Genomic DNA, 27397 nt, shown 5'->3' with positions numbered 1-27397 from the left:
ATGTCCACCATAGAGGAAGACATATCCGTTCCATCTAATTTACAGCACATATTGTCGGAGGATGCTCCCACAAGCCATGAGGCAGCTGAACCGGGGGAGCTAATATCCTTTTTATCTTGGAACTTGGCTGGACTATCCAATAAACTAAATGACCCAGCATTTCTACCGTTCATAATAAAATTCTCCATTATCTGCCTTCAAGAGACCTGGGAGAGAGAGAGGAAATGCATATAAATGGGTATCGAACATTCCATACTGCTGCTGAGTCATCGACAAGGGGTAGGAACAAAGGGGGTCTAAGTGTCTATATTTCAAGTACCTCCAATGTCAAGGTTGTAAAATGTATTTCTGACCCAAGTTATTATCAGATAATGGGGATAAAACTAGATGGGAACGAGATTATTAATTTGATAAATTTATACAACAATGTACCAAAGTGTGAGATAGTAAATGTATTTAAAAGCATTTTATATAGGATGCAGAAGTCTGAATCAGAATCCTTCTCGGGGAACCGTATTGTGTGGGTGGGTGGGTGATTTTAACTGCTCCTTATGCCAATACGGTCACACGGATATATGTGGTATAGTTAATATCAAAGGTGAACCTTGTACCCATTTTTCCCACACTCTCACCGGAAATACCCTAAACAGTTTGTTGTTTGAGCTAGATCTAGGATTTGCCAATGAACTCTCGACACCACAGGTCGACTTTAGACCAACATTAAATGGAAGGGGATGTAATTCTCAGATTGATTTTGTTCTGGTTTCAAATACTATTTCATTTAATTTAACGGATTTTAAAACGGGGAAACCGTAATCCGTGATCATTATCCCATCAACTTCTCCCTAGCTTTTAAAACACAAATTAAGAGAGAACATGGAATAATTAATAACTTGTACGGTCATAGGATAAACTTAACTAGGAGAAAAGGCTACACAATAAAATGGAACAAAATTGAGCCGGTCTCATTCCTTCAGAAACTAATACAAAACAAGCTTTCTGATTTTATGACCTGCCTATCTGAAACCAATAACCGGGCCTCCGTGACTTCAGCGTTCTGTAATATTACCCAGGAAATTAGTAAATCCTTGGAGGGGCCACCTAGGAAACAGCAAAGGGATAAGGTGGAGGGATGGTTTAACTCAGAATGCAGTAAAGCACATGCAGCCTTAAAATTGGCGCTCAAAAGAGACCCCAAATGCATTATTGAGATTAAAAGTACAAGAGCCATGTACTACTCCGCAATTAAAAAAAAGAAAGAGGGATATAAAGCTGGAGGCGTGGGACACTCCATCAAGCCTGCCTCCATAAGGATAATATAACATTCTGGAAGGCAGTGAATGCCCCTTTTTTTGTTGAGGGAAAATCAGACAAAATAGAATTAGCTATAGAGGAAGCTACCTGGGTAACCTATTTTACCGGATTATATAAAAAGGATAACCTATCCGGGAGTCTGGATATTGAAACACACGGTGAAAGGAAAAATGTGCCGGTGGGTTTATTCACCCTGGACATCCACTTTGAATTACTGGAGGTGGAATTGGCTATATCAAAGAGCTCTGGTGGCAAGGCCCCTGGGCCAGATGGGGTCCCTGTTGATATTTACAAATTAAATACCAATTTATGGGCCCCTCTTCTGACTAATGTATTAAATCATATAAATAAAACCGGCTTCCCCTCAACATGGCAGGAAGCTATTGTAATCCCCATCTTCAAGAAGGGTGACCGTAACGACCCTAAATGCTATAGGCCCATCTCTCTTTTAGATTCCTTCATGAAGGTGGCGGGCAAGGTCATTTTGAATAGACTACAACAATGGGCGGAGGACACAGGAGTTTTATCAAAGTTCCAGTATGGTTTTAAGGCTGGATTGGGCACGGTTGAACGAGGACTGAACCTAGCAGCTATTATTGGGAAATATGTGGTGGCAAAAGAGGATAAGCTGTTTGTAACATTCGTAGACTTAAGTTCAGCCTTTGACTGCCTAAGTCACGAAATTTTATGGGACACACTTGCACATCTGGGAATTGACAGGAGCATCCTCAATTTTATTAAAGAACTGTATAGGGGGGGCAGGTGCTAAGGTTAGGTATGTCAGCAAAGGAGAGTGTACTACTAAATTTCCTATAAGAAAAGGAGTGCGCCAGGGATGTATACTGGCGCCTTTCCTATTTAACTTATACATTAATAGCATAGCATCCCACTTGATGCAAGCGAAACAAGATTACCCACAAATCGGAGGAAATTTAGCACCAATTTTGTTGTATGCGGACGACGCTGTTCCAGGGATCTCTTGTGGTTTTCTCAGATTATATGAATGCAAGAGGTTTAAAAATCAATATTAGTAAAACCTTTAGCATGTGCTGTTCCAAAAAGGGTAAGGGTCAATGTAAAATTTACCTGTCGGACAAAAAGATTGAAACCACAAAGACTTTTTCGTATTTAGGCATAAACTTTGACAGACGTGGAACCTGGGCTGCAGCAGCCTATGAGGAAACTCGCCTTTTCCCGTGCCATTGGCGCTGTTCGTAACTTTGCAATAAAGCTTGGGAGACGACCAGTAAACATTCTACTTGATATCTGCAGATCAAAGTGTGTGTCCACCGTGATATACTGCTCAGGAATTTGGGGGGTTGCGGAAAGTGTGTGTCCACCGTGATATACTGCTCAGGAATTTGGGGGGTTGCGGACTTAAGTGAGATCCAGCGATGCGAAAATTCTTTTGCGCGCTATTTGCTAGCTGCAACCATGTCAACGTCCACGTATGTTTGCCACAAAGAGCTAGGCCTAGTCTATATATCTGATCTCATAAAGGTGAGCCCAGTATTGTTGTGGCACAAGGTCTGAGTTTCGCATGAGACCGATTTAAACAGGGACATCATTCAGGATTGTTTGAGACTCCAGGGGAGTATAACAATTGAATGGCTGCAGTATGTAAAACGCTTTCTCAAAGACATTGGGCATCCCGAATTCTTCGAAAATCCATCCTCTTTAACATCAATTTCAAAGAAAAGGTTGAAGGAAATCTGCCTATTGTTTTTAGATAACAAAAGTTGGAGGGCGAGAAGAACTCGGTAATGCAAAATCAATTGATGCTGCATGGCCAAGGTTTACAGCAATACCTAGTCTGTACACAAAGTAGTTATACCAGGATGCTGTTTACTCTGTTTAGCGCAGGGGGCTTTTTTAGTTTGCTGACGTTCCCTGAAGTAAACTCCTGGTCAAAGTCTGTGATTTTATGCCCCTGTGACGACATCTCATCAGTCTATGATGCATTGTATCTTATTTTGTAAATTTATACCTCTATCAGGAGAAAGTATTTAATTGTCTTACTTAAGAGCTGGGGAATGAGACCATGTAGACCGGCCTTACTAAGATTACAAACGTTAAGAGGATGAGAACCATGTATGTTGTCTCAATGTTTTTAAAAGCCATGATGAGATTTAGATTGACAATGAATTGAATGCGGTTTTCTTTTCTCTTTTAAACACTTCAAACAACTGTATTTCGGTACTATATCTCTTTTTAAATTGAGATGAACTGTGTTCATATCTGAAAATCTAATTCGTGCAAATTGTATTTTAATTTCTTGTGCTTTTAATGATTCTTAACTTGAAACCGAATAAAGCTATGTTTGAGATATATGGGAACATTTTTTATCCTTCTACCTGCAGTACAGCACTTTGAAAGGAGGGAGACCACAGTGAGATTGTAAATGCAATGTCCCACTCACTGGCTTCTTTTAAAAAGTTTGAACCTAGAAAAATGTTTAAAGGTGTGTGTGTGTTTTTTTTTCTTCTTCTTTAAAGCTTAAGAGCAAGTAGTCACCAAAAGTACACTTCATGTCATTTTCACTCACAGGGGAGAGAAAAGCTATGTCCCTCCTTTTAGACTATCCGGTTTAATTGTAATACATTGTCAGTGGTGCATGTGTTTCACATGTTTATCCCTCTCTGGACAGACGTTTTTTAAATTTTTTGTAATTATGTAGTATTTACCTGTGTATCATTTACATGAATGTATTTTTTTTGTTTTGTAGGCTTCGAAAGGCGGAAGGAATAGGCTCTCACTGCCGAATGCACGGGTCTTTCCACCCTTGAGACACATGTCGTTGCCAAACTTGAAAGATGCCTCTTCAAGTGCCTCTCGAGCCTATTGCCAGATTCAACCAGCAAGGCCTGTTTTAAAAGACAAGGGAAATCTGCCAAAGGAGTGCTTGCGGCCTCTCCAGAGACCCCCAGAAAAGCAAGATTGCAGAAAACGAGCCAATTTCACAGAAGTCAAGAAAGTCTGTGCTTCTGGGAAGTCCAGCCTGGCAGGAAGTCTCAAGCGCAGAAATAGTACAGGAGAGATTTGTAAAAACCTGTACAGTTTCTTTGAAAACTGTAAAATGGAAGCAGCCAAGCGAAGCAAGACTCCGCTGGACAGCACTTGGGTTCGCAAAGATAGTGATGGTTGCCAAAAAATGGAGGACAGTGGCAGTCCTGAATCCAGCATTGCAGCATCAGAAGCTGGCTCTTCCGTCTGCAGTGCGTGGAGTAGGACCTTTGTTGTCTTGGATGACGAAGGAAACGAAGTCTTTCTAGATTCTCGGGGTCTCAAATCCCATGGCGAAGTCCAGGATAAGAATGTTGCCCAGGAAGAAGTTTCTTCTGTAGAAAGTGCTGAGCCAATGTTAAACTGTGTATTGCCCAATTCCGGGCCCACTGTGATACTGCAGCACCTGATTCCGCCGGGGGCCATGGACACCAACTCCATTTTGCCAAATTCTAGTTATTTCCCTGACTGTCAGTCTGCAAATTCTAGTGTGGGAGATGCATCCGATGCAGACAATCAAGGCTCTGCTTGCAAATACTTTAGTACCCCAGTGGCCACCACGAAGCCTAAAGGCAAAATTCAGCTCACGCCAGTCATGGAGGTGGACCTGGAGCTGAGTTCCACAGAGCCTGAAAGTGTCACCGACCAAAAGCCATGTAACTTACCCATAGGAAATGAGTGCGTGGGGGAACCCTACCCAGATCTCCTTCAGCATACCCCGTCAAACCAAGAAGAAATTATTCTGAACGCTCTCCAGTATCGGAGCTCCTATGCTGCCGAGTGCAATAAGATAGTCTCTGAAATAGCAGGCAGCAAGCTGGCGGGAGACCAAGCTCTTCAGCCCAGTTCGGAGGTCTCTGCTGGCCCACAGTCTTCAAAAAGAAAGCAGTTTATGTTTGACTATTCCACCATTCAAGCCGAGCCTCTTCCTTATGACCTCACGCCTATGAAATCCATGCTATGCCATGATGCGGATAAGGTTCTAAGATATCTGGACTGCACAGAGGCGTCTTTTTTTGGTGTGAGTATCCTTGACCTTGATAATATGAACACGCAGCTGATGGAATTTGGGAGTGAAGGTTTGGAGGAGACGAAACCGCTTGGTGCAAGCAAGGAAGTTTTAGATAGTGAGCCAAGTATTTTGTCCAAAATATCTTTGTCTTCCAGTGGCGGTTTTAGAGGCTTAAAAGATTCTTGTTTATCTGACGGACTTGAGGTTGCACCCAGAGAGTCTGCAAGCAACTGCAGCTTAGATGAAACTAGAACCGTAGCGGACCGCAACCTAAACTGCACAGTTGACTTGCATGCACCTGCTTCTAGTGTTTTATTGAACACCACGGTCACCCATGCCCCCGCAGCTCACAGCAACCAGCTAGCAAATGGTTCTGCATCCAATGCGTTAATCCCTGTAACGCTGGATGGCCAATCTGCCAGCAAAGACCTTAATTTGACTGTCACCAAGACAGAGGAGCAGACTGCAGCGAACAAAACACAGGAGCTCTTCAACACGACGTTGGAGATAGGTACCGTAAGCCCTTACAAGAAATCTGAAATTAGGGTTGTCAATGTGTTAAACACCACGCAAGACATTTGGCAAAAAAGTCACCTCGTATCAGCTGAGAGCAACTTGCATCTGAATGTTACACAGGACATTTTGCTTGATGAGAATCATGTAGATGTGACTGAAGAAATTACGGAGGATTGTAACGCCACAAGAGACCTAGGCGACATTCATGGCCAAGATCTTGTCAACGAAGGTGACACCACAAGAGACCTGGGAGCCAGTAAGCGTCAGAACTTTCTTGAAGGCAATACCACAGTAGACCTAGGAGGTAAGCACCAGGATTCTTTTGAAGGACATACCACAAGAGCCCTAGGGGATGGACACCTTGGTTCCGTTGAAGGCAATACAAGAATTCTTGGAGACAGCCAGGATGGAGGAAATGAAACAAGAGATCTTGGAGACAATAACCAGGACCTTGAAGATAGCACAAATACAACAAGAGACCTACCAGACCTTCGGCACCCGGATATCCAAGATCTAGGAAATGCAACAATTGACCTAGCAGTCAGTAGTCCTCAGGATAATCTAGGTGTGGTGATGGTGACCAGAGTTGTTTCGCACCAAGATCTTGTCGATACAAAAAGTAGGACAATAGACACCCAGATCCAAGAGGCATCTAAACTGGCGAATTCTGCAAATACTACACATGATTTAGACGGTGCAAACACAAAGGTTAAACTTGAAGAGGTGGTGAGCAGTCCTACCACATTAGAGAAAGAAACAATGAAAAGCGAAGCAAGACCAGTGGAGGAAGTGGTAATCAATGAGGCCAATCTGGCAGAAGAATTGAGTAACGGTGAAGCTACAAACCAGGTGGAGGGACAAAATGACGATCAACTGGAGGAAGCTGTAAAATTGGAGAACAGCACAGTAAAAAGTAATGCTACAACGGATAACCTCTTGGTCCAAAGTGAGGCTCCACTAAATAATGTTGTGGTAAACGGTGAGCATGCACCGGATGAGGTGCCATCCAGTGCACTTGAAGTTGCGATATGTTCCTCTGCTTCTGCTCGATCTGCTGAAGGTGAGAGTCAGAGTCATCACAGACCACTGACTCGTCTGAGCTCTGGAGACTCGTCGTTCGTGCTTCAACCTGCTGACCTCTCCAGGAGGAGTATCGAGCTTGCACACAGTGAAAGTTCTTTCTCGGCTTCCTTATCCTTTGTGACCTCTACTCCACTGCCTGGGGCTGTGGCCTTCCCATTTACAAAGGGCACCTGTTCAGATTCCGGGCAGAGTAACGCCAATTTATCAATCTGTTCCCTTCCGGAAGAGTCCAACTCTGTGGTATCGGAGGAGAGTAAGAGCAAGTCCAAGCAGCATAAAAATCTCATGGACCGAACTGGAAAGTCTATTGGTAAGCCCACAGCAGTCAGCACTTCCAAAATGTCCAATCTGCAACGTTCGGCAATCACCGGCCAGAGAAATCTCTCAAAGGCCGAAGTTCCAGGTAGAACTCTGCCGACTGGGCTTCCTGGAGCCAGGAGGTGCCTGGCTCTCACTTCAGCTGAAAAACCTAGAGTTTCAAGGGAGACTGGGACAACAAAACCTCCTATTCCAAGGATTCCTACTCTGACTAAGACTACTTCAAAGTCGTTTCTGACTAATGGGAAGTCCGGTCTGCCGAAGCCTGGGCTTCAGCCGAGTACACTGAAGCCCGCTGGAACGAGCTCCACTAGTCTGTCATTTGAGGGTCAGAGAGCAAGCTCGTCTGTGCTTGGCGAGCAGTCCTCCAGAAACGAGGGAACACCACCCCCCGACCTAGACTCCAAGCCTGCACAAGTAAGTGAACATTTGTAACAAACCTGTACTTGAGGTTCACTTTTAACCTCCTCTTTCTGTTTGATTCCGAATGAGTAGGGCTAAAACGTATTGGGATTACATGAAGACGGGAAATAGAGAAACCACAATCTATAGATTTGTATGCACCTGGGAATGAGCGACTCATTTACATACTGAAGCACGTTTATAGGCTACCCTTGCAAAGGTTGTACGAAGGGCCACAATGTATTACCATTCTTTGAACACAATCCTGAAACACCACTAATATTGCAGAGTTGACAACGAAATTGTTTATAAGATAGAAAACCTGGGATTGAGTGGCTTCCATTTAAACACTGTTGACGTTTGCTATGCATGAAGATGCTGCACTTTGTCAGGCTGTGAAAAAAATCTTCTATCAGACTGGCTATTTGAATCCCCAACTGTCCATGATTTTTCTTTTGTTGAATTTGTAGAAACCGTTTTCCATCATGGTTAAACACTACCCTGGCTGTAGGGAGTCGTGCTTGTTGAGCAGACTGGTCTGTACAAGACAGTGTGACGTGGTGTGTCCATCCCAGCCTTTTTCTGCTCCCCTCCTCCTTCCTGACTTGCCTTGTCCCGGGGACCCAATAGTAGCATGTACGAGGATCTTCTGGATGTGCTGTACTCTTGGGGTTGCGGGAGGTCTGATCTGCACAGCCCTTGCTCCCTGCAGTGACTTTGTGCCGCAAGTTGTTATGGGGCATTGTTGCAGCTGTGTTGTGCTGCAGACAAAGCAGTTGATGTGTTCGAGAGATACAAAAAGGGGGTGGCGATGAACGGAGAATCTGAACCAATCAAACTCACACCCAGTCAACAGATCTGGGTTTGATCCATCACCGTTCTTTAGCCCACTCTGCCACCCCAGTTCAGACATGGCTATATGCAAATCAGTCTGACCCTGTGCCTCATGGGAACAGTCCAGCCTGAACTGCCAAGCCGTGCCTTCCCTGGACCGGAAACAAGCTTCCGAGGACCGGTTTCTGGCATTCCAGCTGTCTTCAGCCCGGCTTGCTTGAATCCAGTGGCAAAGTGAGCAAGGGACTCACGTCACGTCATACCCTGCCACACTTATGGCGGCCAAAAGCGGTACAAAAGGGGGTGGTGATGGACGGATTATTTGCATATGGCTGGGTTCAAACTGGAAAGGCATGGTGAGCAGAAAAAGATGGATTTAGGCCCAGATCTCTGTACTGGGGTGAATGTATGACATTTGTTCTGCATTCTGTCCATCACCTGTTTTTGTGTTCGAGAGATGGCAGATCCTTGCATAACACCCCCTCAAGACTGGTCTGGAGGTTAATTTAATTTAAATGTGTCCAGAGAGGAATTTAGTAATCCATTCCTGGGTGCTTGTACATTAGTCAGTCTTTCACTCAGAATATGGTGGCTGATGGTATTGAAAGCTATTGAGATCTAATGAAATCAGAGCTGTAACACTGCCACCGTCTGCTATAGTTTTTCGTTCATCCTGTACTGAGATAACTACATCCTCTGACTATTCTTACTTGCATTTTCCGCTCCTCTTAAATCCCATCCAGGCGCCAATCTGAATATGGAAAAGGTCAGAGGTCTCCCTTGCTAGCAGACCATACCAGGACTCTGACGTGACCCTAGTGCGCTCACTGGACAGGCCATGTAGCTGTATATGGCATCGCCAGGCAGGCCAACATCTTTTTCACTTACTTCGAAGATCCAGAATTGCGAGTGTTTGCAGTATGTCTCCCACACATTTTGGGGTTTTAACTGTAATTCCTGCCACAAACTGATGTAGCGTTATGGCCTCCCCATCTGTGTCTCGTGCTTGGGCCTCAAACGTGACTGGGTCATGCGGAACGTGAAACCAAAGGCAGTCTTCATGGCACAAGCACAAAATAAATGCTAGACAATCTACCACTCCAGAGCTCGCTCTGGCTTGCGTTTTGATGGGTAGATCTTCAAAGTGATTAGTTGATATTGGCAAATCGTCCCACGAGAATAACTCTTCCTGGCATCCCTCCCGCTCGAGGCCAATGTATTCAAGGTCATTTGGACAATACCTGAATTTGACCTTGATGTCCTTCTCAGAGCCTGCATTACTAAAGATGCAACCACCACTGTACCCAGAGCCCTCTACTCGGTGTTCCAGAGTTTCAGGCATGCAGTGCTGACCCCACTCCTCTCTGCTTTACCTGGGCTAATATGGACACCATTGCTCTGTTCATTCTCACTCTGGTTCTCATTCAGGGTCTAGGGAGCCACTGAGGCATCTTACTGGTGCTGGAATGAAGTCGCTGGCAGAACCTCCATTTCCATGGTAAACCAGTGAGTATTAATCAGTAGATTGGTCTTACTAGAAAAATAATCATTTTTGTTCAATTCAACATTTAGAATTCTAGGAAGACTAACTCGTTAACCTCTTATCTTGTACATTACAAATTAAAAAAGTGTTCCCAAACGGCGCAGTAAAAGTGCGGCAAGTGGGTCTGAAGTGCTCTAGTGCTATACAATATATACTCAAATAGTGACTGTGGAGGATGCACAGTTTGGTCTAAACTCTGACCTAAAGTTGCAGACTCCTGAATTACATAAACACAGTACACCTATTGTGTCAACGTTTCGATCCTCCTAAGGTTATTTGTACAGGGTCATCATCAGGACAAAGAATTGGAAACGCCTATAAAGAAGAAACCATATCACTTGGTTTGGGATCCCTCGCATATATTGAAAATGTTAATGAGAGGAGGAAAACTTACTGAATTAAAAATATCACCCAATTAATTAAATGTCAGTTGAGGAATTGGTGCGGTGCAAGCTCAGGCCAAAAGACCATATGTTATGGGGAGTACAGAAATTAAAATAAACCCCAAACATGCTCACAGTACTGTAGGTAATTTATTATTGAAAGGAACTTATCCAGAGATGTGATGTAATTACAGTGGCAGCCTGCAAACATAAATGTGGAGAAGCAAATGTTACGAACCTTGCAGCATAGCCCTCGTTTACAAGGCCCTGTAAATGTGTAATATTACCCAAATTGAGTTTGGAAAAGTTTCAATGGCTCACAGCATCAATGTATGTGAGCGATCAAAAAAAACAACTTCTGGATGTTTGCAATGCGTGTGAACAAACTTGCAAAATAATCCTTCAAAAAAATGACCCCAAATTACAAATGTTGTCATAGGCTGATTGTAGATGTAAGCTAAAATTAAAGCAAACAATTGTCTCTATACTTTGAGAACAAGGTGAATAAACAAAAGCTTGTAGGTGCTACCCGCTTTGTGGGGGTGAGAAAGTGCCATCTTTCTTGCATGGTATTCCTCCACTTTTTGCTGAATTACTGATGTACTTTGACTGAGTGTGCCCTGGGCTCCTGCCAATCAGGTACCCAGGGCCTGTGTTCCCTCCCTAAAAACTGTATTGAAGCCTAAACCCAATTGGCATGTTAGCCCCTGGTAAATGGTACCTAGAACACTGACCAGCGAGGGCCCCTAAGGACTACAGCACTTATTGTGTCACCCTTAGAGGCCCTGTACCCTGACCCACACACACTGCCTTTGCAGACTGAGTGTCTTGGTGCAGAACAAATCCGAGAGTCGACATGGCACACATCCCTGTGCCACGCTGACAAACTCACTGCCCTGGCATACCTCAGTCACCCCTCAAACTGGGTGCAATATATCAGTGGTGTGGGCACAGGTGCGTGAGCCCTGTGCCCCTACAATACCCAGGTCCATTCCTGTAAGTGCAATGCTGCCATTAAGAGTATATGGTGCCTGGAGGTTGTCATTATGAACTGCATAGCACCATAATGACTACACTGAAGACTGAAGTTTGGTATCAGACTTCTCAGCACATTAAACCCACACTGATGCCAGTGTGGGATTTTATGTAAAATGCACGACCGAGGGCAACTTGGAGTTGCCCCCTGAAACTAACAACCAGCATCCTGACAGTCTGCCTAGGCTGCCACCCAGCAGACATATTGCTGGGCCCCTGGGTAGAGAGCCATCCACTCTTGCGGGCCTGCAACAATGCACATCCTCGGGCGAGGTGCTTTCCCGCAGGATGGGCAGGGGGAGCTTCAAAGGCATGCCGTCTTTGTGAGCTTCTCCAGGCCACTTGCTGTACTCAGCAACTGGTCCCCACTGATTCTGACCCCCATTCTGGTGGGAAGACTGGCGGGAAAACCTAAGTGAGAGAAGGGGGTGTGCCAGCCTTTGCCAACCCCACCCCTAAGGTGGGGGAGGCGAGGTGAAGCACAACTTCGGGCCCTCGCCATCTTGAGGCTGGGAAGCCCTACCCAATCAGAGACCGGCTCCTGCCCCTCTTCTCCCCCCCCCCCCCTCTGTAGAGTGGCCGGATAGGGGGTGTACTCACCCCAGGGAAGGGACCCATTGGTCCCTGACCTTCCCATACTTGTAACGCCGCTAAATTTAGTACTTGGGGGCACCCTGAACCGTCCTTCCTCAGATCCTGATTCCGAAACTACAAGACCACCTTTCGTGCAGCTGCTAACAAGAGGACGACACCAACTGACTTGGCCCCAGCCCTACCGGCCTATCGATCCTTGAGCCTGCTCCTCCTAAATCCCGGCGTCTCTTGTGGTTAGCAACCTCAAAAACCCCGGAGGACCTTACTGCCTTGCTCATGCAAAGACTGGGACTCCCATGAGTAGTGGTCATGCTCAAACAGCAACACCCCCTGGTGCCAGCTAGGAACTGCGAATCCAGCACACTGCACTCGCCGAGCCCGGCGGCCTCCTGTGCCCTCCTCTGGGGTGCCTACCTAATCTACAGCTTCCCAACTTACCTCTCGAAGTGGTGGTCGCACCTGAAGAATCTCCGTCCCCGAGCCCTGTAGCCTTTGTTCAACTTCCAGCTTTTCAATTGAAATACATTGGGTGCCCGACGGCCCAAAAGCACCCTGCACCCAGCTGCCAGAGTGCCACTGGAAGTGCAGCATCTGTCCTATCCTACTCCCCCCCCCCCCCCCCCCCTCTCCACCACCACCCCCCCTTGCCCTGTGTGAGTGACCCGGAGCCCAGCTCCCACAGCCACGTGGTCTGCCTGCTAGCAGCCACCAACCAAAGGCCCCCTGCCAGCCATAGGCTAACATTGGGCCTACTCTCTCTGCACCCGGCTGCCCCTGTGCCGCTGAAGGTGTAACGACTGTACCTACCTGACCCTGTGAGACCCCGGAGTCTTACCCCAGAACCTAACTTTGCCAGTCAAGTACATATTTTTATTTTATTTTTTATTAACCCAGTAGACAATTACGGAAAACGGGATATAACAATTTACTCCCCTTATGTCATTATGCTCCATCGTCTAGCCCATTCTTCATTAACCCAGGTTTATAAATGATCTGTTTGTGTGCACTATTTGATTCAATGCCTATTAGATTCCCCATTTGACTTATGAAACTTTATAAATAAACAAATAAGCATAAGATCGACAAAAAAGAAATTAAACAACATCGTAAGAAAAAAAAAATATAAATAACATTTTGTACAACCTAAACAAAATACATATATAATCCTATCTCGGAGGTTCAGCCCCGTCCGCATTACTTCAATCCTGATTGTCGACTTTATTCGGATTCCAAAAAATCCATAAAAGCACAGTAACACAAAAAATTTACAACAACATTAATAAAATGAATTCCACGTTACTCAGTTTGCAATAATGTACAATAGCGGTTTGTCAATTGCTTTGATACTGATCGTACCAGGATATGAACATTCAGGGGTTACACATCTTACGTGTGGCGATTTTCAGAAAAATACTGGTGCGAAAAACGAATTCTTCGTTATTCAAAGTAAGCAATCACTGATGAGCATTATCCAAAGAAACCGGTCTCTGCTTTTTAAACAATGGAATTAAAAACCACTTGGTATATTTTAAATAATATTTGCAAAAGAACAAAAAGTAAAACAGTTTGGCCATTCACACCATTACATGGACAAAGTACGTGATCAAGGTTGGGCTGATAGCCAAACGAAAAACATAGCAGAAATTTAACAGTGCCTGCTCTTAAACGAAATAAGACTCCTTTCCCAGTGACTCATTGGTAAAGTAAGATAAATTGGTAAAGGATGCCTATATAATTCTATGGACATATAACTTAGTGCAAGGGATTTCTTTGATTCCATACGAATCCTTTCTGTGTTATAAAGTGCATATAGTGCACTTTTTAGCTCCTTTTTGTGGAGTGTTTCGGCTGTGCTTGGATTTAAGAGACTACCTTTTGTTGACGTTACACAAACTAGAATAGACTCCCGACAGCCATGGGATATCCATTTCTCTCTCACATTTAACACCGTCCCTAATAATTTCTCTGGTTAAAGACGCAGCTTGATTCTTCTAAACTGATAACCAAAAAAGAGCTGGGCGAGCATTAATAAAATTGTTAATATAGTTTAATCTAAGTTCCCTGTGACAAATATATTGAGGGACACCCAACAGCTTTCTGCAAAACCTATTTTCCTCTTGCTGAATTGAGTGGGTAGTCACATTGCCCCAAATCTCAGCCCCATAAGTAGCGACCGGGACACATTGTAGCTTAAAAAAAATTCAAATGGCTAAAATAGCACCAGTGTTCTTTGGGCGGGGGAGACTAAGAATAGAATTGATGGCCTTTGAGAACTTGCTCCTGGAGTGAGCCAAGTGCTCAGTCCAGGAGCCGTTCGCAGCAAAGACCGCCCCAAGATAGGGAAAAGTGCTAGTGGTTGTCAATTTTTGACTGCCTACACAAATTGAAGTAAGCTTACGCTTTCCAGGGCCACAGGACATTATGTAAGATTTTTTTTATTAACTCTTAGGTCTAAGCTGCCCATATAGATTACAAAAGAATTTACTAAAATACGCAGAGAATTCGGGGTACGGCCAATTAGGACCGCATCATCTGGGTATAACCATACCGGCAGCTGCATCCCATTAATTCTGGCGACATCTACGGTCAAGGCTTTCAGGGAAGTGTTCAAACCATTGATGTAAATAATAAAAAGCAGGGGTGCCAGAACACATCCCTGTCGAACACCCCTGCCCACCCCTATAGCTCTAGAAACCTCACCACCGATCCTGACCTGAGCCTTAAGACCTTTGTCGAGGTGCGCCAAAAATGTACCAAAGGCTCATCCAGTCCGTAGGCCAATAAAATGGTCCACAATTTGGACCTGTTAACTAAATCAAAAGCGGACGAGAAGTCCATAAAGGCCAAATAAACTGAGGAGGATCGAGCGATGGTATATTTTCCAATGACCAAATTGAGGTTTTAGACACTGCTCAATTGTCCCAACCTTACTGCGAAAACCCAATTGGCATGTCTCTAGGATACCACTATCCTCTGACCATTTTTAAAGGCAGTTAATCACATCATCCTCCTGGTCATGTTGGAGGTATTAAATGCCTCAATTTCCACCACCATGGTTCCACCAGCATGGAAACGGGCAAGGGTGAGGGCACTTGCGAAGAAATCCAATATGGACATGAATGATTTTAACAACTACCGTCCCATTTCCTTGCTCCCCTGGATCAGTAAGATATTGGAAAAACACATTAACAACTTTTTAACTAATTTTCTGGAAAATCATCAACTGCTTGACCCTTCACAAACCGGTTTTCGCCCCAAACATGGGACAGAATCTGCTTTGTTGTCAGTTCTGGAAGAAACAAGAGGCATCTTAGATCGGGGAGGATCGGTGGCAGTCATCCCCCTCAATCTAAGTGCCGCTTTCGACACTGTAAACCATGAGATCTTACTGCAGCGTCTTCATGATATCGGGATCCAAGGAGGAGCACTGAAATGGCTCAGGTCATTTCTATCCAATAGAACATTCCAAGTTTTTGAGGGAAATACCATCTCCACCAGCAGACCGTTGGGCTGCGGAGTCCCGCAGGGCTCCTCACTCAGCCCGACGTTGTTTAACGTTTATATGAGACCACTGGCAAGTATCGTCCGCCCATATGGTATTAAAATCGTCACATATGCGGACGATACCCAGTTGGTGGTCTCTCTGACGCAGGCTGAGGACCCCATGGCCATAGTAGATCTGGCTGGCTGTCTGAGCGAAGTGAACAGCTGGATGACCCCGTCTTGCCTCAAACTTAATGGGGGCAAGACAGAGGTTATGATGTTGGGACGCTCGGTCCCGTCCTCGCTGAGTTCCATCTGGCCGGCCTGTCTGGGTCCCCCTCCAGTACCAAAGGATGCCATTAAGAGCTTGGGCATCTGGCTGGACAGTGCTCTAACGTTAAACCATCTGGCTGTTAAGTTGTCTGCTACTTGTTTTGGTATTATCAGAATGCTGAGGAAGATTCTTCCCCTGTTACCTTTCCAAGCTAGGCAAATTGTTGTGCAGGGACTGATCCACTCTAGGCTGGATTTTGGAAATGCACTTTATCTGGGTGCTCCTGACTTCACACTGTGGAAGTTACAAGTGATCCAAAACTGCGCAGTCCGGACCCTGCTTCAAATTCCTCGTAGGTCCTCCGCAAAACCTGGATTAGCAAGATTGCACTGGCTTCCTGTGAGAGACATGATTGCCTTCAAATCCCTCTGTATTGCCCACCAGTCCTAATGGGCAACTGGCCCTCTGATCAACCGTTCCCTAATCACCCCATACCTTCCTAGCAGACGGCTGCGCTCAGCTAGCGCACACCTTGCCATGGTGCCCAAAGTCAACCGGGCTAGATCAGGTGGACGCTCTTTTTCCCTGAACGCTGCTAAGCTGTGGAACAGCTTGCCCCTTCAACTAAGGTCTAATGCAGACCTGACTTCGTTCAGGAAACACCTGAAAACCTTTCTGTTCAGTAAATAATCTTTCTTCTCTCTCTGTGCTAATTGGTTTTACTGCTCATATTTTTTGCAATGTCAGCGCTTGGAAGCCCCTGGGCAACTATTTCGCGCTATATAAAACGCATTTACATTACCATTCTAAGATCCTATTATATAGAACTGTGCCCAATATCTTTAGGGTATTATCAAGCAAGGAAATAGGCCTGTAGTTAATGGGATCCGATCTATCCCCTTTTTTGAAAATTGGAACAATAGTGCTCATAGCCCAGGTGCTCGGCAACGGTGCATACGGCAAGTTGTTGAAAACGTTCAGGAGTGGCGGAGCCCAAAACAGTGGTTGCCATTTGATCAAGTCTATGGGCAGCCCATCCGGACCAGGAGCCTTGTTTTCCAGGCTCTGGTCAATCCCGTCTCCCACCTCAGGCAGAGTTATTTGCAGACTGGACAGTTGGCCCAGTACATACTGTTCTGAACCTTGTAAGGGTGAAGCATAGATGTTAGAAAAATGGCTCTCCCGCAGCTCGCTCGAGATGGTACAGCTAACCGGTGTCAATACCTGGCCCATGGAGCGCAAGTCCTTTACGGCAGACCAGAATGTGTTACCCTTTTTTATAACCGCAGTCTTAGATAGGGCTTCCCAGCGATCATTCAGGAGGACGCTCTTCCGATTAATGATCGCTGTATTATACCTCCGCCTGGCTGCTCTCATCTGCCATGCACCTTGGGCTGGACGTTAAACTTTCCTTAAGTTCCTGTTGGCCTCAGAACATTCATTATTAAACCACCTTGGTACATTATCTGCCCGGGGGATTGGTTTTGACAGAGTTTTAATTGCCGTGCAGAATTTAGTAAAATCATTGACTACCCGAGGATATGGTTCATAGGTCGATAGGCAACAATTAATTAGTTGCATGTTCTCCTTTACTATGGTTTGAACCAATTTGCCACAATCAACATCCCTCCATTTTAATCTTAAATTATCATTCGATGGCAATATATTCCTGGCCCCACATTCTATAGAGAACACTGGGCGGGATGCTAATCTCAAGACTATTTTAAGAGGCTTATGGTCCCCGTAATTCGTGGCAGTAACCTCCGCGGTCATTAAGTGATCCACAAGAGTGGGGGAAATAAAAAATAAAGTCAATAGTTGAAGAACAGTTCCTCCCACTGAATGTGGGTGCTCTATGGTTAATATCAGGTAAAACTCCCTCAACGTCCATGACATTAATAAGATTATAACAGGTCAGGAAAGTAGCTAGCTCAGTACCCCTGCGCAAGGCAGGATCTGGGGTGAATGCGCACGCACCGTGCGACGGGAGTGAGAATTTTGCATTAAAATCGCCACCCAAGAGAATCTCAGTGGCCCCCTCCGAATCTTGCTGACTATCCAGTTTAGCGATATAATTGAAGAGCTCAATAAATATCCTATTTGGGATAGAATAAAAATCATTGTTATAAAAGTTAATCATATAAAAAGAAACACTCCTCTTATATCTCAGTATCTGAAAATGACAGCTATTGGTTGGCAAGTCCTTCGTGCTCCCTCCAGCAGCGACACTGATCCCAATGAATAAGCCCCCCTGATGGGCGATCAAATTTGGGCCTACAAGCAACTGTACTAAAACAGCGAAAGCCCTCAATATATAATTTGTTTGTTGCCCATGTCTCCTGGAACAATACAATGTAAATGTAAATGTAGTATACTTGTAAAGCGCACAGCTGCCCCAGCAACGGGGCGTCCCGGCGCTGTATAACTCTGGGGAACCCGTCCTGGCTTTCCCTGTGGGATGGTCCCTTGCTGGGAGTCCCCAAGGTGGAGCCAGGCATCCCCGGAATTGGTGGGGCCGTTGTGGAGATTAGGCAAGGTAATGCCCAGAGTTGCCGAGTGGAACCCCTGATTAGAGTAAGCACCGAAGCGAGAATTATCGAGTCCGCTGACCAAGGTCCACGACCCTGCCGCGTCGGGAATTGAACCCTGGTCCCAGGCTGACTTCTGCTCTCAGGCCTGCCGCCTCTAACCAGTGAGCCACACTACTCCACTATATCTTGGTCGGATATTACACGCAGCCAATCCTCATTACCTAACCTAGTTTGTAAGCCCGCTACGTTCCAACTCAAGACATTCAGGTCAGTGTCAGTTCTAAGCTTAGTTGGGGTTTGTAAAATATCACACATGTCAATAGGAGCCACCAGTGTAGGCCCTCTAGGATTTTCTACCTGTTGCGATGGATCAGCTGATGTGGGTGTTTCAGTAATTCTTAAGTGCCCATCAGCCAACTTATCAATTTGGGCGAGTGTTCTAAGACCTAAACAACTTTCGACAAGGCGGGGATGACAACCAATCCAAGTGGTTGTCAGTCTTGAGCGTCTAGGTTAGATAGAGCCTGGAACCTGTTACGACCCAGTGGGAAAACATGGACATTCCCGGCAGTTGTATATTGGGGTTTGTAAAAATATCCCAGTGGAAGTACACTGATACAGGTATTTAATGCTTGCGACTGCTCATGAATACTTAATAAACGTCGAACCATTTGGGGTTTGCGAAAGTTAATAACGATACAATCACCGCAAATGTTTTTGGGCGAATGGCCAACCCACCCAACTAGTCTAACCATAAGGATTTCATTCATATCAAAAGCATGGAATTTCTTATGTTTTACCAACCAATCTACTGACTTGTTCCGTAGGTCTACCCAAGATTCCCTCCGGTCACCAGTGATACATGGTACATCTGCTAAAACTAACACATAAAGGCACACGGCAGAAGGGAGGCTAAGAACATCAGCTTAAATAATTATTCTTAGCATGTGAACTATGTCTGCCTGGTCCTTCCCACATCGAGTACATTTATCCTCATTTATCCCACCCCACTGTGCAATTTTCGCCAGTGTGTAATGCAAATTAAACCTAGTTTTGTACTGATGTGTTTTTAAATGTGAGGATATTAGAAGTTTGTCAGCTAAAATAAGATTCTTGTAAAATATTACCCTCTACCAACAGTCTGGTATTCCATTTAGCATTTTGTGCCTCCACATTATCCTTTTGTATTTCTGTAAGTGCCTGATATGTTACCAATTTTTCCCCGGGCGGTCACAATTTCTAATCGATTGTTTGTCTGTCGTAAGCCTGAGACATCCCTTTTGCTCAGTCCAGAATCTGTAGATATTTGAAGAAATCTGTTTTGTGAAGATCGTAGTTAGTCATCAATGAAGTGTGTCTTGATGCCATTGCTATCTACTAAATGACTCAGAGTTACAATTCCTTTGCTTCTCCATCTGTTCATGATACCATCTAAGAAAATAGCTAGAAGTAAAGCTGTGGCATCCGTAGGGGTATAACAGTTAATCCTGCTGATCTTCAGATGTCTCCTTATCTGAAGCTGGGAGAGAGTGTCCCACATTTGTCCATTCTCCATCGGTGTCCTGGTAGCTCCTAAGCCAAGTGAGATCCGTTGTTCAGTTACCTCAATCTCTTTTGCTATCATGTTCGAGGTTCTAGTGATAAAGTAGTCCAAAGTTCCCATGGTCCCCCTCCCCGCCCTTCCCACTTCACCACACTGTTTGCCATGGCTGGGGATGCTAACCCCTCTTTATGAGTCTTGCGACCTATTATTAAATCTTACCATGGGTAGATGGGCAGTCCGCGTTCCAAGGTAGGTGTTAGAGAATAGGCCCAGCCCAGCCTTCTCAGGTCTCGAACGGGCTCAAGCGGGCTTCGTCCGGCGCCCAACCAACCACCCACCCGCGTCCCGCATCGCGGGAAAGAGCAGGTGATTAAATCTCCTTGATGTTAAGGGGGGGGGGAGGGGTTGCTGTTTCTGCTGTTGGCCCCACTGCTACCTGGGCCTTGAAGTCCTGGCCCCAGCTGCTCCGCCGGTAAATGCCGCCAACAGTCACGATGCGTCTCCCCTTATCTGAAGCCAGACCTTATGGGCGGCCTGCAGCACCTAAAGCGTTTTTTTTTTATAGTAGCTGGGCTCGAGGATTTTAAAGAAAGTTCTCTCTGCCGCAAAGCCTAGTAAAAACTGAAATATGAAGAGTATCCTCTTTTTTTCCTAGTTGGCCCCAACTAATAAAATTCCAATATGCTGCAGTAAACATGCCCAGTAGTAGAACTGGAAATTAGGAACTGCCCAGCCCCCTCGTTCACGCGAAAGGGTCGTACATTTCCAAGCTTGCCGCGGTTTTCCCTGTACCCACAAAAGAAATTGCACATAGATTGCAGTCTCTGCATCTGCTTCCTTGTGATTTCAAGTGGAACTGCCCTTAACCCCTTCCACGCTCATGACGAGCTGGGCTCGTCATGAGGTAGCCTCCTCGCACGCTCATGACGAGCCCAGCTCGTCACGTAACATGCGATTTAAAAAAACTCAGCGTACGGGCGGAATTCCGCACGCATGCGGTTAAAAAGTAGATAATCTTTGGCAAAATGTTCATTTTTATAACATTACAGCTTCACAGCATTGATAAGTGAAGACATTCCATCCTATCCAAATCCTTTTTGATCTTGCATAGAAGAGACTCCCAAGTAGACTTGACCATTGAATCTAGGCACACATTAAAGCGAACCCCCAAAAATGTTGCCTCTTCCATGACTCTCTGGTCATTAAATTGTTTGATCAGTACATATGATCTGTGTCTTTGCTATGTTTAATATGTACCCTGAGCTCCTCCCATATATTGATGCTAGTTGTACAGTCTCTACCAGTGTGGTGGCAGGATCCGGTGAGGTTATTGATATATGGAAATATATTAACCCGTCCCAGCCTAGGGCCCAATAGTTGTATATTTAGCCTTTGTTCCAATAGGTTTAAGAACTGGTAAATATATAGCGCAAATAGCAGGGGAGAACAGGGACAACCCTGCCGGGTACCTCTTGATATGGTTACATGGTTCAATTCTAGCCCTAACTCAAGCGTTTGGTGATCTATACATTGTCTTAATTGCCTGATTAAACCCAGCACCAAATACATACCATCTCATTGTGGCCCATAAGAATTCCTAAGAGACCCGGTCGAAATCCATTTCTGCGTCCAGTAATATCACCCCGCATGGCAATTTGCGTGTGTTGGCATTATCCAGTATTGTCTTTACTCTACTTCTATGGTTGACCGTGCCTCTACCTGGTATGAATCCATGTTGATGGACCGAAACTAAGGCCGTAATAACACGAGAGAGTCGTGTAGCTAATATTTTTGCATACATTTTCCCATTGCAGTTGGAGCGATATCGGTCTGAATGACCCTGGAAGTGTTGGAGATTTATCTTTTTTTTTAAAAACGATACTAGCTACATCCCAGGACGCAGGGGCAGCACCTTCTTGTGCCCCCCGAAAAGCAGCAAGCATAGCTGATTGAAATTCTGGCAACAGAAGCTTATATAGTTCTAATGGAAGCCTATCTGGGCCAGCCGCTTTCCCTGTAGCCAATGAACCTATGGCATCTATGAGCTCTTGCATTGAAATCGGTTCCTCTAATATTTTCTGGTCTTCGTTCATAATTTTCCTGTAAGGATCCCTATATCGCTCCTCCCCTCCGCTTCGAGTGTCGCTATCCTCGGAGTACAGTCTCTCATAAAACGCCCTGAATACTTCTAAAATATCCTCTGGCTTGCTCTGTACAGCTTTCCATCCTACGCTGTTGATCTTTCCACCTGTTGCGCTCTTTGGCGCCATCCTGGCTCAGCTGGCAGTCCAATCTTACTTCGTCGACACCCGCCAGATGACTCCACGACCGCCGCGGAGCTGACCGTTGCGGGCAGCCTGCTACACGGTGGTATTTCAAGACCAGTAAGTCTCACAACATTCCACGGATAATATGTAGATCGCTCGGATTTCTGTCCGTTTTACATGCTGATCCGCTGTCTCACATCGGGGAGGATCACGGAGGTCAGGTTACAAGCGCTCACTCTGCTGAATGACCAGCCGCCATCTTGCCACGAGTCAAGTAACTTACCCAAAGAACGATAACTTGATTTTCTCCATAGGGTAACACTGGCTGGTTTTCACTTGGAAATTCTTCTAAGTGTCGAGTTTTGCAACTTTGAAATATTCCTTAAATAATCTGATCAACGAAAACAAAATTACTCACCAGGAGAGATCCCAGTGCTGGATCTTTGTGCCCAGCACTGACCCTAAAAACTAATTATAACCGTGATTTACCGTTAACCTAATTTTCCTCCATAGGAATACAATGCTTGCTTTTTACCAATATTTCTTCTGTCGATTATCAAAACATACAAATATTCCTTAAAAATCGTCTGTGTAACAAAAACCATTTCTTTCAACTGTTTACAGGAAATGCACCAGGGCTGAATCCAGGATCCAGCCCTGAGTAAGAAAAAAATTAGTAAAGTGATTTTATTGCATTTACTTCCCATTGAGCTCAATGGTATATTGTGTTTAACTTGTGTTGCATATGTTGCATATTGCAACAACTGTATCGATTGTATTTAAAAGTCTACTGCTCATTGAAAGAATTAAACTGTAGCATCTCATTCTGAGAAAGTATTTTTATACCTACTTGTGGTTCTAAAATAAAACCATATTTTTTTTTATACAAAACAATTGGCCTAGAGTTCAGTTCATGTGTGTGAAACCTTTTGCTGACTGAGTGTGTACAACAAATGCTTTACACTGTCCTCTGATCCTGCCTTACTCCTCGACCAAGCTACCACTGGAGAGAGTTAGGTTATATATAACGTTAGCCTCTGCCAAACCTTTGGGGACTGTGGACTCTGTACCTTACTTTGGTGCAGTGTATACAGAGCCACTTTCTTACAGTGGGTTTACAGATGACTTGTGAGGAGTGCTGGCACATGCGTCTGTTCCACAAGGTTGCGTGAGCGTTTAGGTGCTAAGCTTTCTAATCTAGGCAGTTTCAGCTAGGAGTGCGCATGTGGTGGGACTCACTAAAGCTCCCAGAAAGGCTGAAAACAAATGGAACCCAATGCACATAGTTTTATTAGCACATCTATCAAGTAGTGTGTAATTATAAAATCAAACCTGTGAAGGTTGTAGTTCCTCAAGCCTGGGGGCTGTTTAGGAAATGGAAACCAATTCCAAAACATTAATTGAGAATTTTTTCTTGAAAAGATAAATGAAGTCTCTGGCTTGTGTCACGGCACTGGTGTAGTACCTGGGGCCAATGGAGAAGCTAGATAATTAATGTAAAATCCTTATGGCAACAAATGCATTGGCTAAATGTTAACCCGTTCGATGCTGATGACTGAACCGCTCCGTCATCAGCTGCGGTGGTGTGGTGCTGATGACGGAGCGGTTCCGTCATGGCCCGGCCGCCGCGCCTGCACGGCGCTGATTTCGCGCCTGCGCGGCGTGTTCTATTGAGCGGGCGGGGCCATGACGGAACCGCTCCGTCATGAGCACAGTCCAACCGCGGCTGATGACGGAGCGGTTCCGTCACCAGCATGCAGCCGCCGCGTGGCCGCCCTGCCCCCTTAGTGCTGCAGCGGAATAGCCGCCGCAGCGATGCGGTTAATGGATTGAAACACCGGCTCCTAACAAATGGGTGGAAATAGGCCGTATTAGTAGACTCAGTGTGATGTAAGAGGAGGATTTATATCTTGTCCCTGCAGTTGTTTGCACAATACATATCATACATTTAATCATTACATTTACAGATCTGCAACAATGAAGTGAGTGAGTTCAATACAGGGTCGCTTATCTCCAATCTTCAAGGTGTTGAGCTCATGTGCTAGAGTCCACTTTGTCAAGCCAAGACGCCAAGTGCCAAAACGCCTTTGGGCAATCGCACGCTTTATAAGTGGATAAATCAAATCAAGCCAGTGTAGTGCTCTACTAAATAGGACATTGTCCATCTCCCTTCCTCCGGGACCCAGAGCCGCATGTTCCTTTACTTGCCGAGTAATATCTTCAAATGTGTGCTGCTGTTGTTGAAAATTTTCCACAAGAGGCCGTCTGGCAACTCCACGTTTGATGCTCGCGTGCTGTAAGATCCAGCATTTGATATTTTGTGTAGTTCGGCCGATGTAGATGAGGTCAGCAGAACATTTACATTCACAAAAACTTAGTGTTCAAGCAGTTCTTGTGTGCCAAACAGTGACTACTTAGAGTGGCCTAGAAGAGTTATCCCCTCACTGGAAAATTAATGTCGGTCTGGGTGGTGTTGGGAGGGCGTCTCCAATGAGGGCGTCCTTCAGTTTATTTCCCCTCTTAAACCCTAGTTCTTCCTAGGTGGTCAGATGCACTTCCGCCCGTTTCCAATGTTTCCTGATCTCCTCGATTTTGTTGTTGGCTGGGTTAAAGGTGCTCAGATAATGCGTTTTGCATTTGTTGACTCTATGCTGTGGTTATAAAAGTGCGTCTCTGTGGTTATTCCAGGCTCTCTACTGCGCCTGTCTGGCGAGATGTCCAGCATAACCACGTTCTGTCAATTTCTTGATCACTATGTCATACTCCATGAAATCTGATTTTTCTTGGTGCAGTTCAGTCTTATGCGAAGGAACTCCGCAAAGAGCAAATTGTTTCTAAGGCTCAGTGCATGACTAATGGAGCAGTGAGTTCCTCGCTGTGCGTCTCCTGTACAATGAAACACAGACTAGGTCATCCTCGGCCTGTAAGTCCAACAAGGTGATAGCTGTGCGACTAAAGTCTATAGTGAATTTGATTTCTGCAGACCATTTGTCTGCACTAAAATCCTTCCTCTTCCAGGCATACCATTTTGATGGGGGTTTGCGATTTGTGCAGTGAGTCTTTACCACTGGCACATAGTCTCCAATTACTTCTGTAGAAAGGGGCTCGTATTCATTCATCACCGCTCTTTCCTAGTAATATCAGGAGGTCACATTCCAGGATCGGTGCCAGTTTTACAATTTATGGAGCATTTATGGACCCCCTGTCCCACAGTCCTCTAATTTCTGAAAGTTGCTTGCCTGCTTATTTTATTTTTTTAGGCGAGTTCTGTACCAAATTATAACTACGTTTGTAGTCATAACAGTCTAGCCAGTAATCTGTATATTTCTTACTGTAGATTTTGAAATCTGTTAACTGACCAATGACGGATTCATTCTTGAATGTATGGTTTGGCACTTGCTACAAGAGTACTACCTAAAGGGTAGGGTTTTCTCCTCCCATGACCGTTTTCACTATGTACGTTATCCCAAACCAACTGACGTGGTTTCTTCTTTATAGTGGTTTCCCATTCTTTGTAATGATGACCCTGTACAAATAACCTTTGATGTTCAAAGCGTTGGCACAATAATAGTGTACTGTTTTTGTAATTCAGGTGCCTGCAACTTTGTGGAGAATGCACAGTTGTTTGAGCTAAACGGACAGTCCCTATGTATATATTGTACAGCACTAGCTTACTCTTTGCCCACTTATTATATTACTTTCACTGCACTGTTGCATAGTTTGGGAAATCCTTTTCAATTTCAAATGTTCAAGATTACAGAGCTTAAGTTTGTCTTCCTGTGATTCTGAATATTGAATAATTAAATAAAAATGTTATTTTCCTAGTAAAACCAATCTGATAGTTCTTCACTAGTTTACCATGAAAGTTGAGGTTCACACTTACCTCTTCAGGGACCATTGTTTCCTTTTATTACTGTACTATCCTGGTTCCAAGTTTACTGGGTTACCCTTTGTTTTACGAATATATACCAGCAGCAACTCTTCTGCTCTCGAAGGCCTTGCCATCTGCTCCAGTGTCTGGTTTGGACTTGTCCTCTGCCAACCATTTATCCGGTTCAGCAAATGATTATCTTTTTCAAGGCTAATGCCTTTTTGCTCCGATTCAGATATAAGGTGCATCAGTTAGTTGAATCCCCAAAGAGACTCTTGCCTCGTGGTGACTGCTTTAGTCATCTTGAGGAGCTCATTTGCACCGATTCGAACCTCAAATGGCAAATATAGTCTACCATGAGGATAGCAGGAGGTGGGCAATGGTCTCACTCTTACTAGCACAGATATAGGTGACTCTTTGGCCCTGCAGCATGGCAGCGGCATGGATACTTCAGGAGACGTAGGGTCTTGTTTGCCCATTGGGCCTCCCACTGAGGAGGTGGCCTTGTTTATGGTAATTTGTTCAAAGCTGCTGAAATTCTGGAATTCTCCCAATCCAGGGAGGAGGACAAAGCTAATCGCCTCATTAAAATACTACACCTAGTCTTCTCTATTGTTGAGCACTTGTTTACTTTCACAAAGCTTTGATTGAAGCAGACTTGGTCGCCAGCAAGCCACTGTGCCAGGTGACACAAAGTTCTTGATGGCTCACCCGTCTCTGAACTCTTGCTGTGCAAGACTGTGCTTTATTGTGAAGAACCCAGACTATTTTCCTTCAAATCCTCCTGATGGGTAGTTGAAAAAAAATGAATTACATTTACATGTGAGTTTCTCCTAATACTTTGATTACAGATTAAAACTTGTTGTGCATATGGACACTGCAATTTCAATCCACAAAAAGTACAACATGCAAAATCGGTCAAACATATCATGCATTGAGGAATCTAGTTGACATAAATTATTCGTTGTCATGTACTAAACCCGCATATCAATACTTGGTTACAAAGAAGTCACATCATTTCACTTCTTGTTTCCCCTGATTCCCCCGTTTTCTTGCTCACCAAGTAATGGTTGTACAATCCACATAAGCTTTTGGGCTGACATTAAAGCTCACAATAGAAGTCTGATTGGGTATTACAATTAAGCTTATCAGCGACACATTCATCTATGGTTGGTAAGAGACTCTTAGCCAAACGACGAGTTGCTATGAGATGGGCAAATAGTAGCTCAATTGCTACCAATTTCCTAATGTCTATCTATTTCCTTATCGACCCCTCGTGGGGCCAGTGTAGGGCTTGGTGCAAGCATATGGCCTGTAATCTTTCTTGCTTTATGAAAAATTCCCCTCCCAAAAGCTCCGGATTCTCGGACAATACCATACAACGTGTATTA

At 44.8% G+C, this 27397-nt stretch overlaps 1 protein-coding gene across 1 annotated transcript in view; it reads left to right on the top strand.

Annotated features, from left to right (window-relative positions):
- The window catches only part of LOC144751959 (uncharacterized), a 309766-nt gene that overhangs the window by 40076 nt on the left and 242293 nt on the right, over window positions 1–27397 (top strand). The window contains exon 2 of the mRNA XM_078639921.1: window positions 4040–7663. Within this exon, the coding sequence (XP_078496047.1) occupies window positions 4040–7663 (3624 nt within the window). The remainder of the gene's footprint in view (window positions 1–4039; window positions 7664–27397) is intronic.

This window comes from Lissotriton helveticus, chromosome 4_2, assembly GCF_964261635.1.
Source record: "Lissotriton helveticus chromosome 4_2, aLisHel1.1, whole genome shotgun sequence".
Lineage (NCBI taxonomy): Eukaryota > Metazoa > Chordata > Amphibia > Caudata > Salamandridae > Lissotriton > Lissotriton helveticus.
Note: the sequence above shows the minus strand (reverse complement) of the source record. Positions and strands in the feature narration are given on the sequence as shown.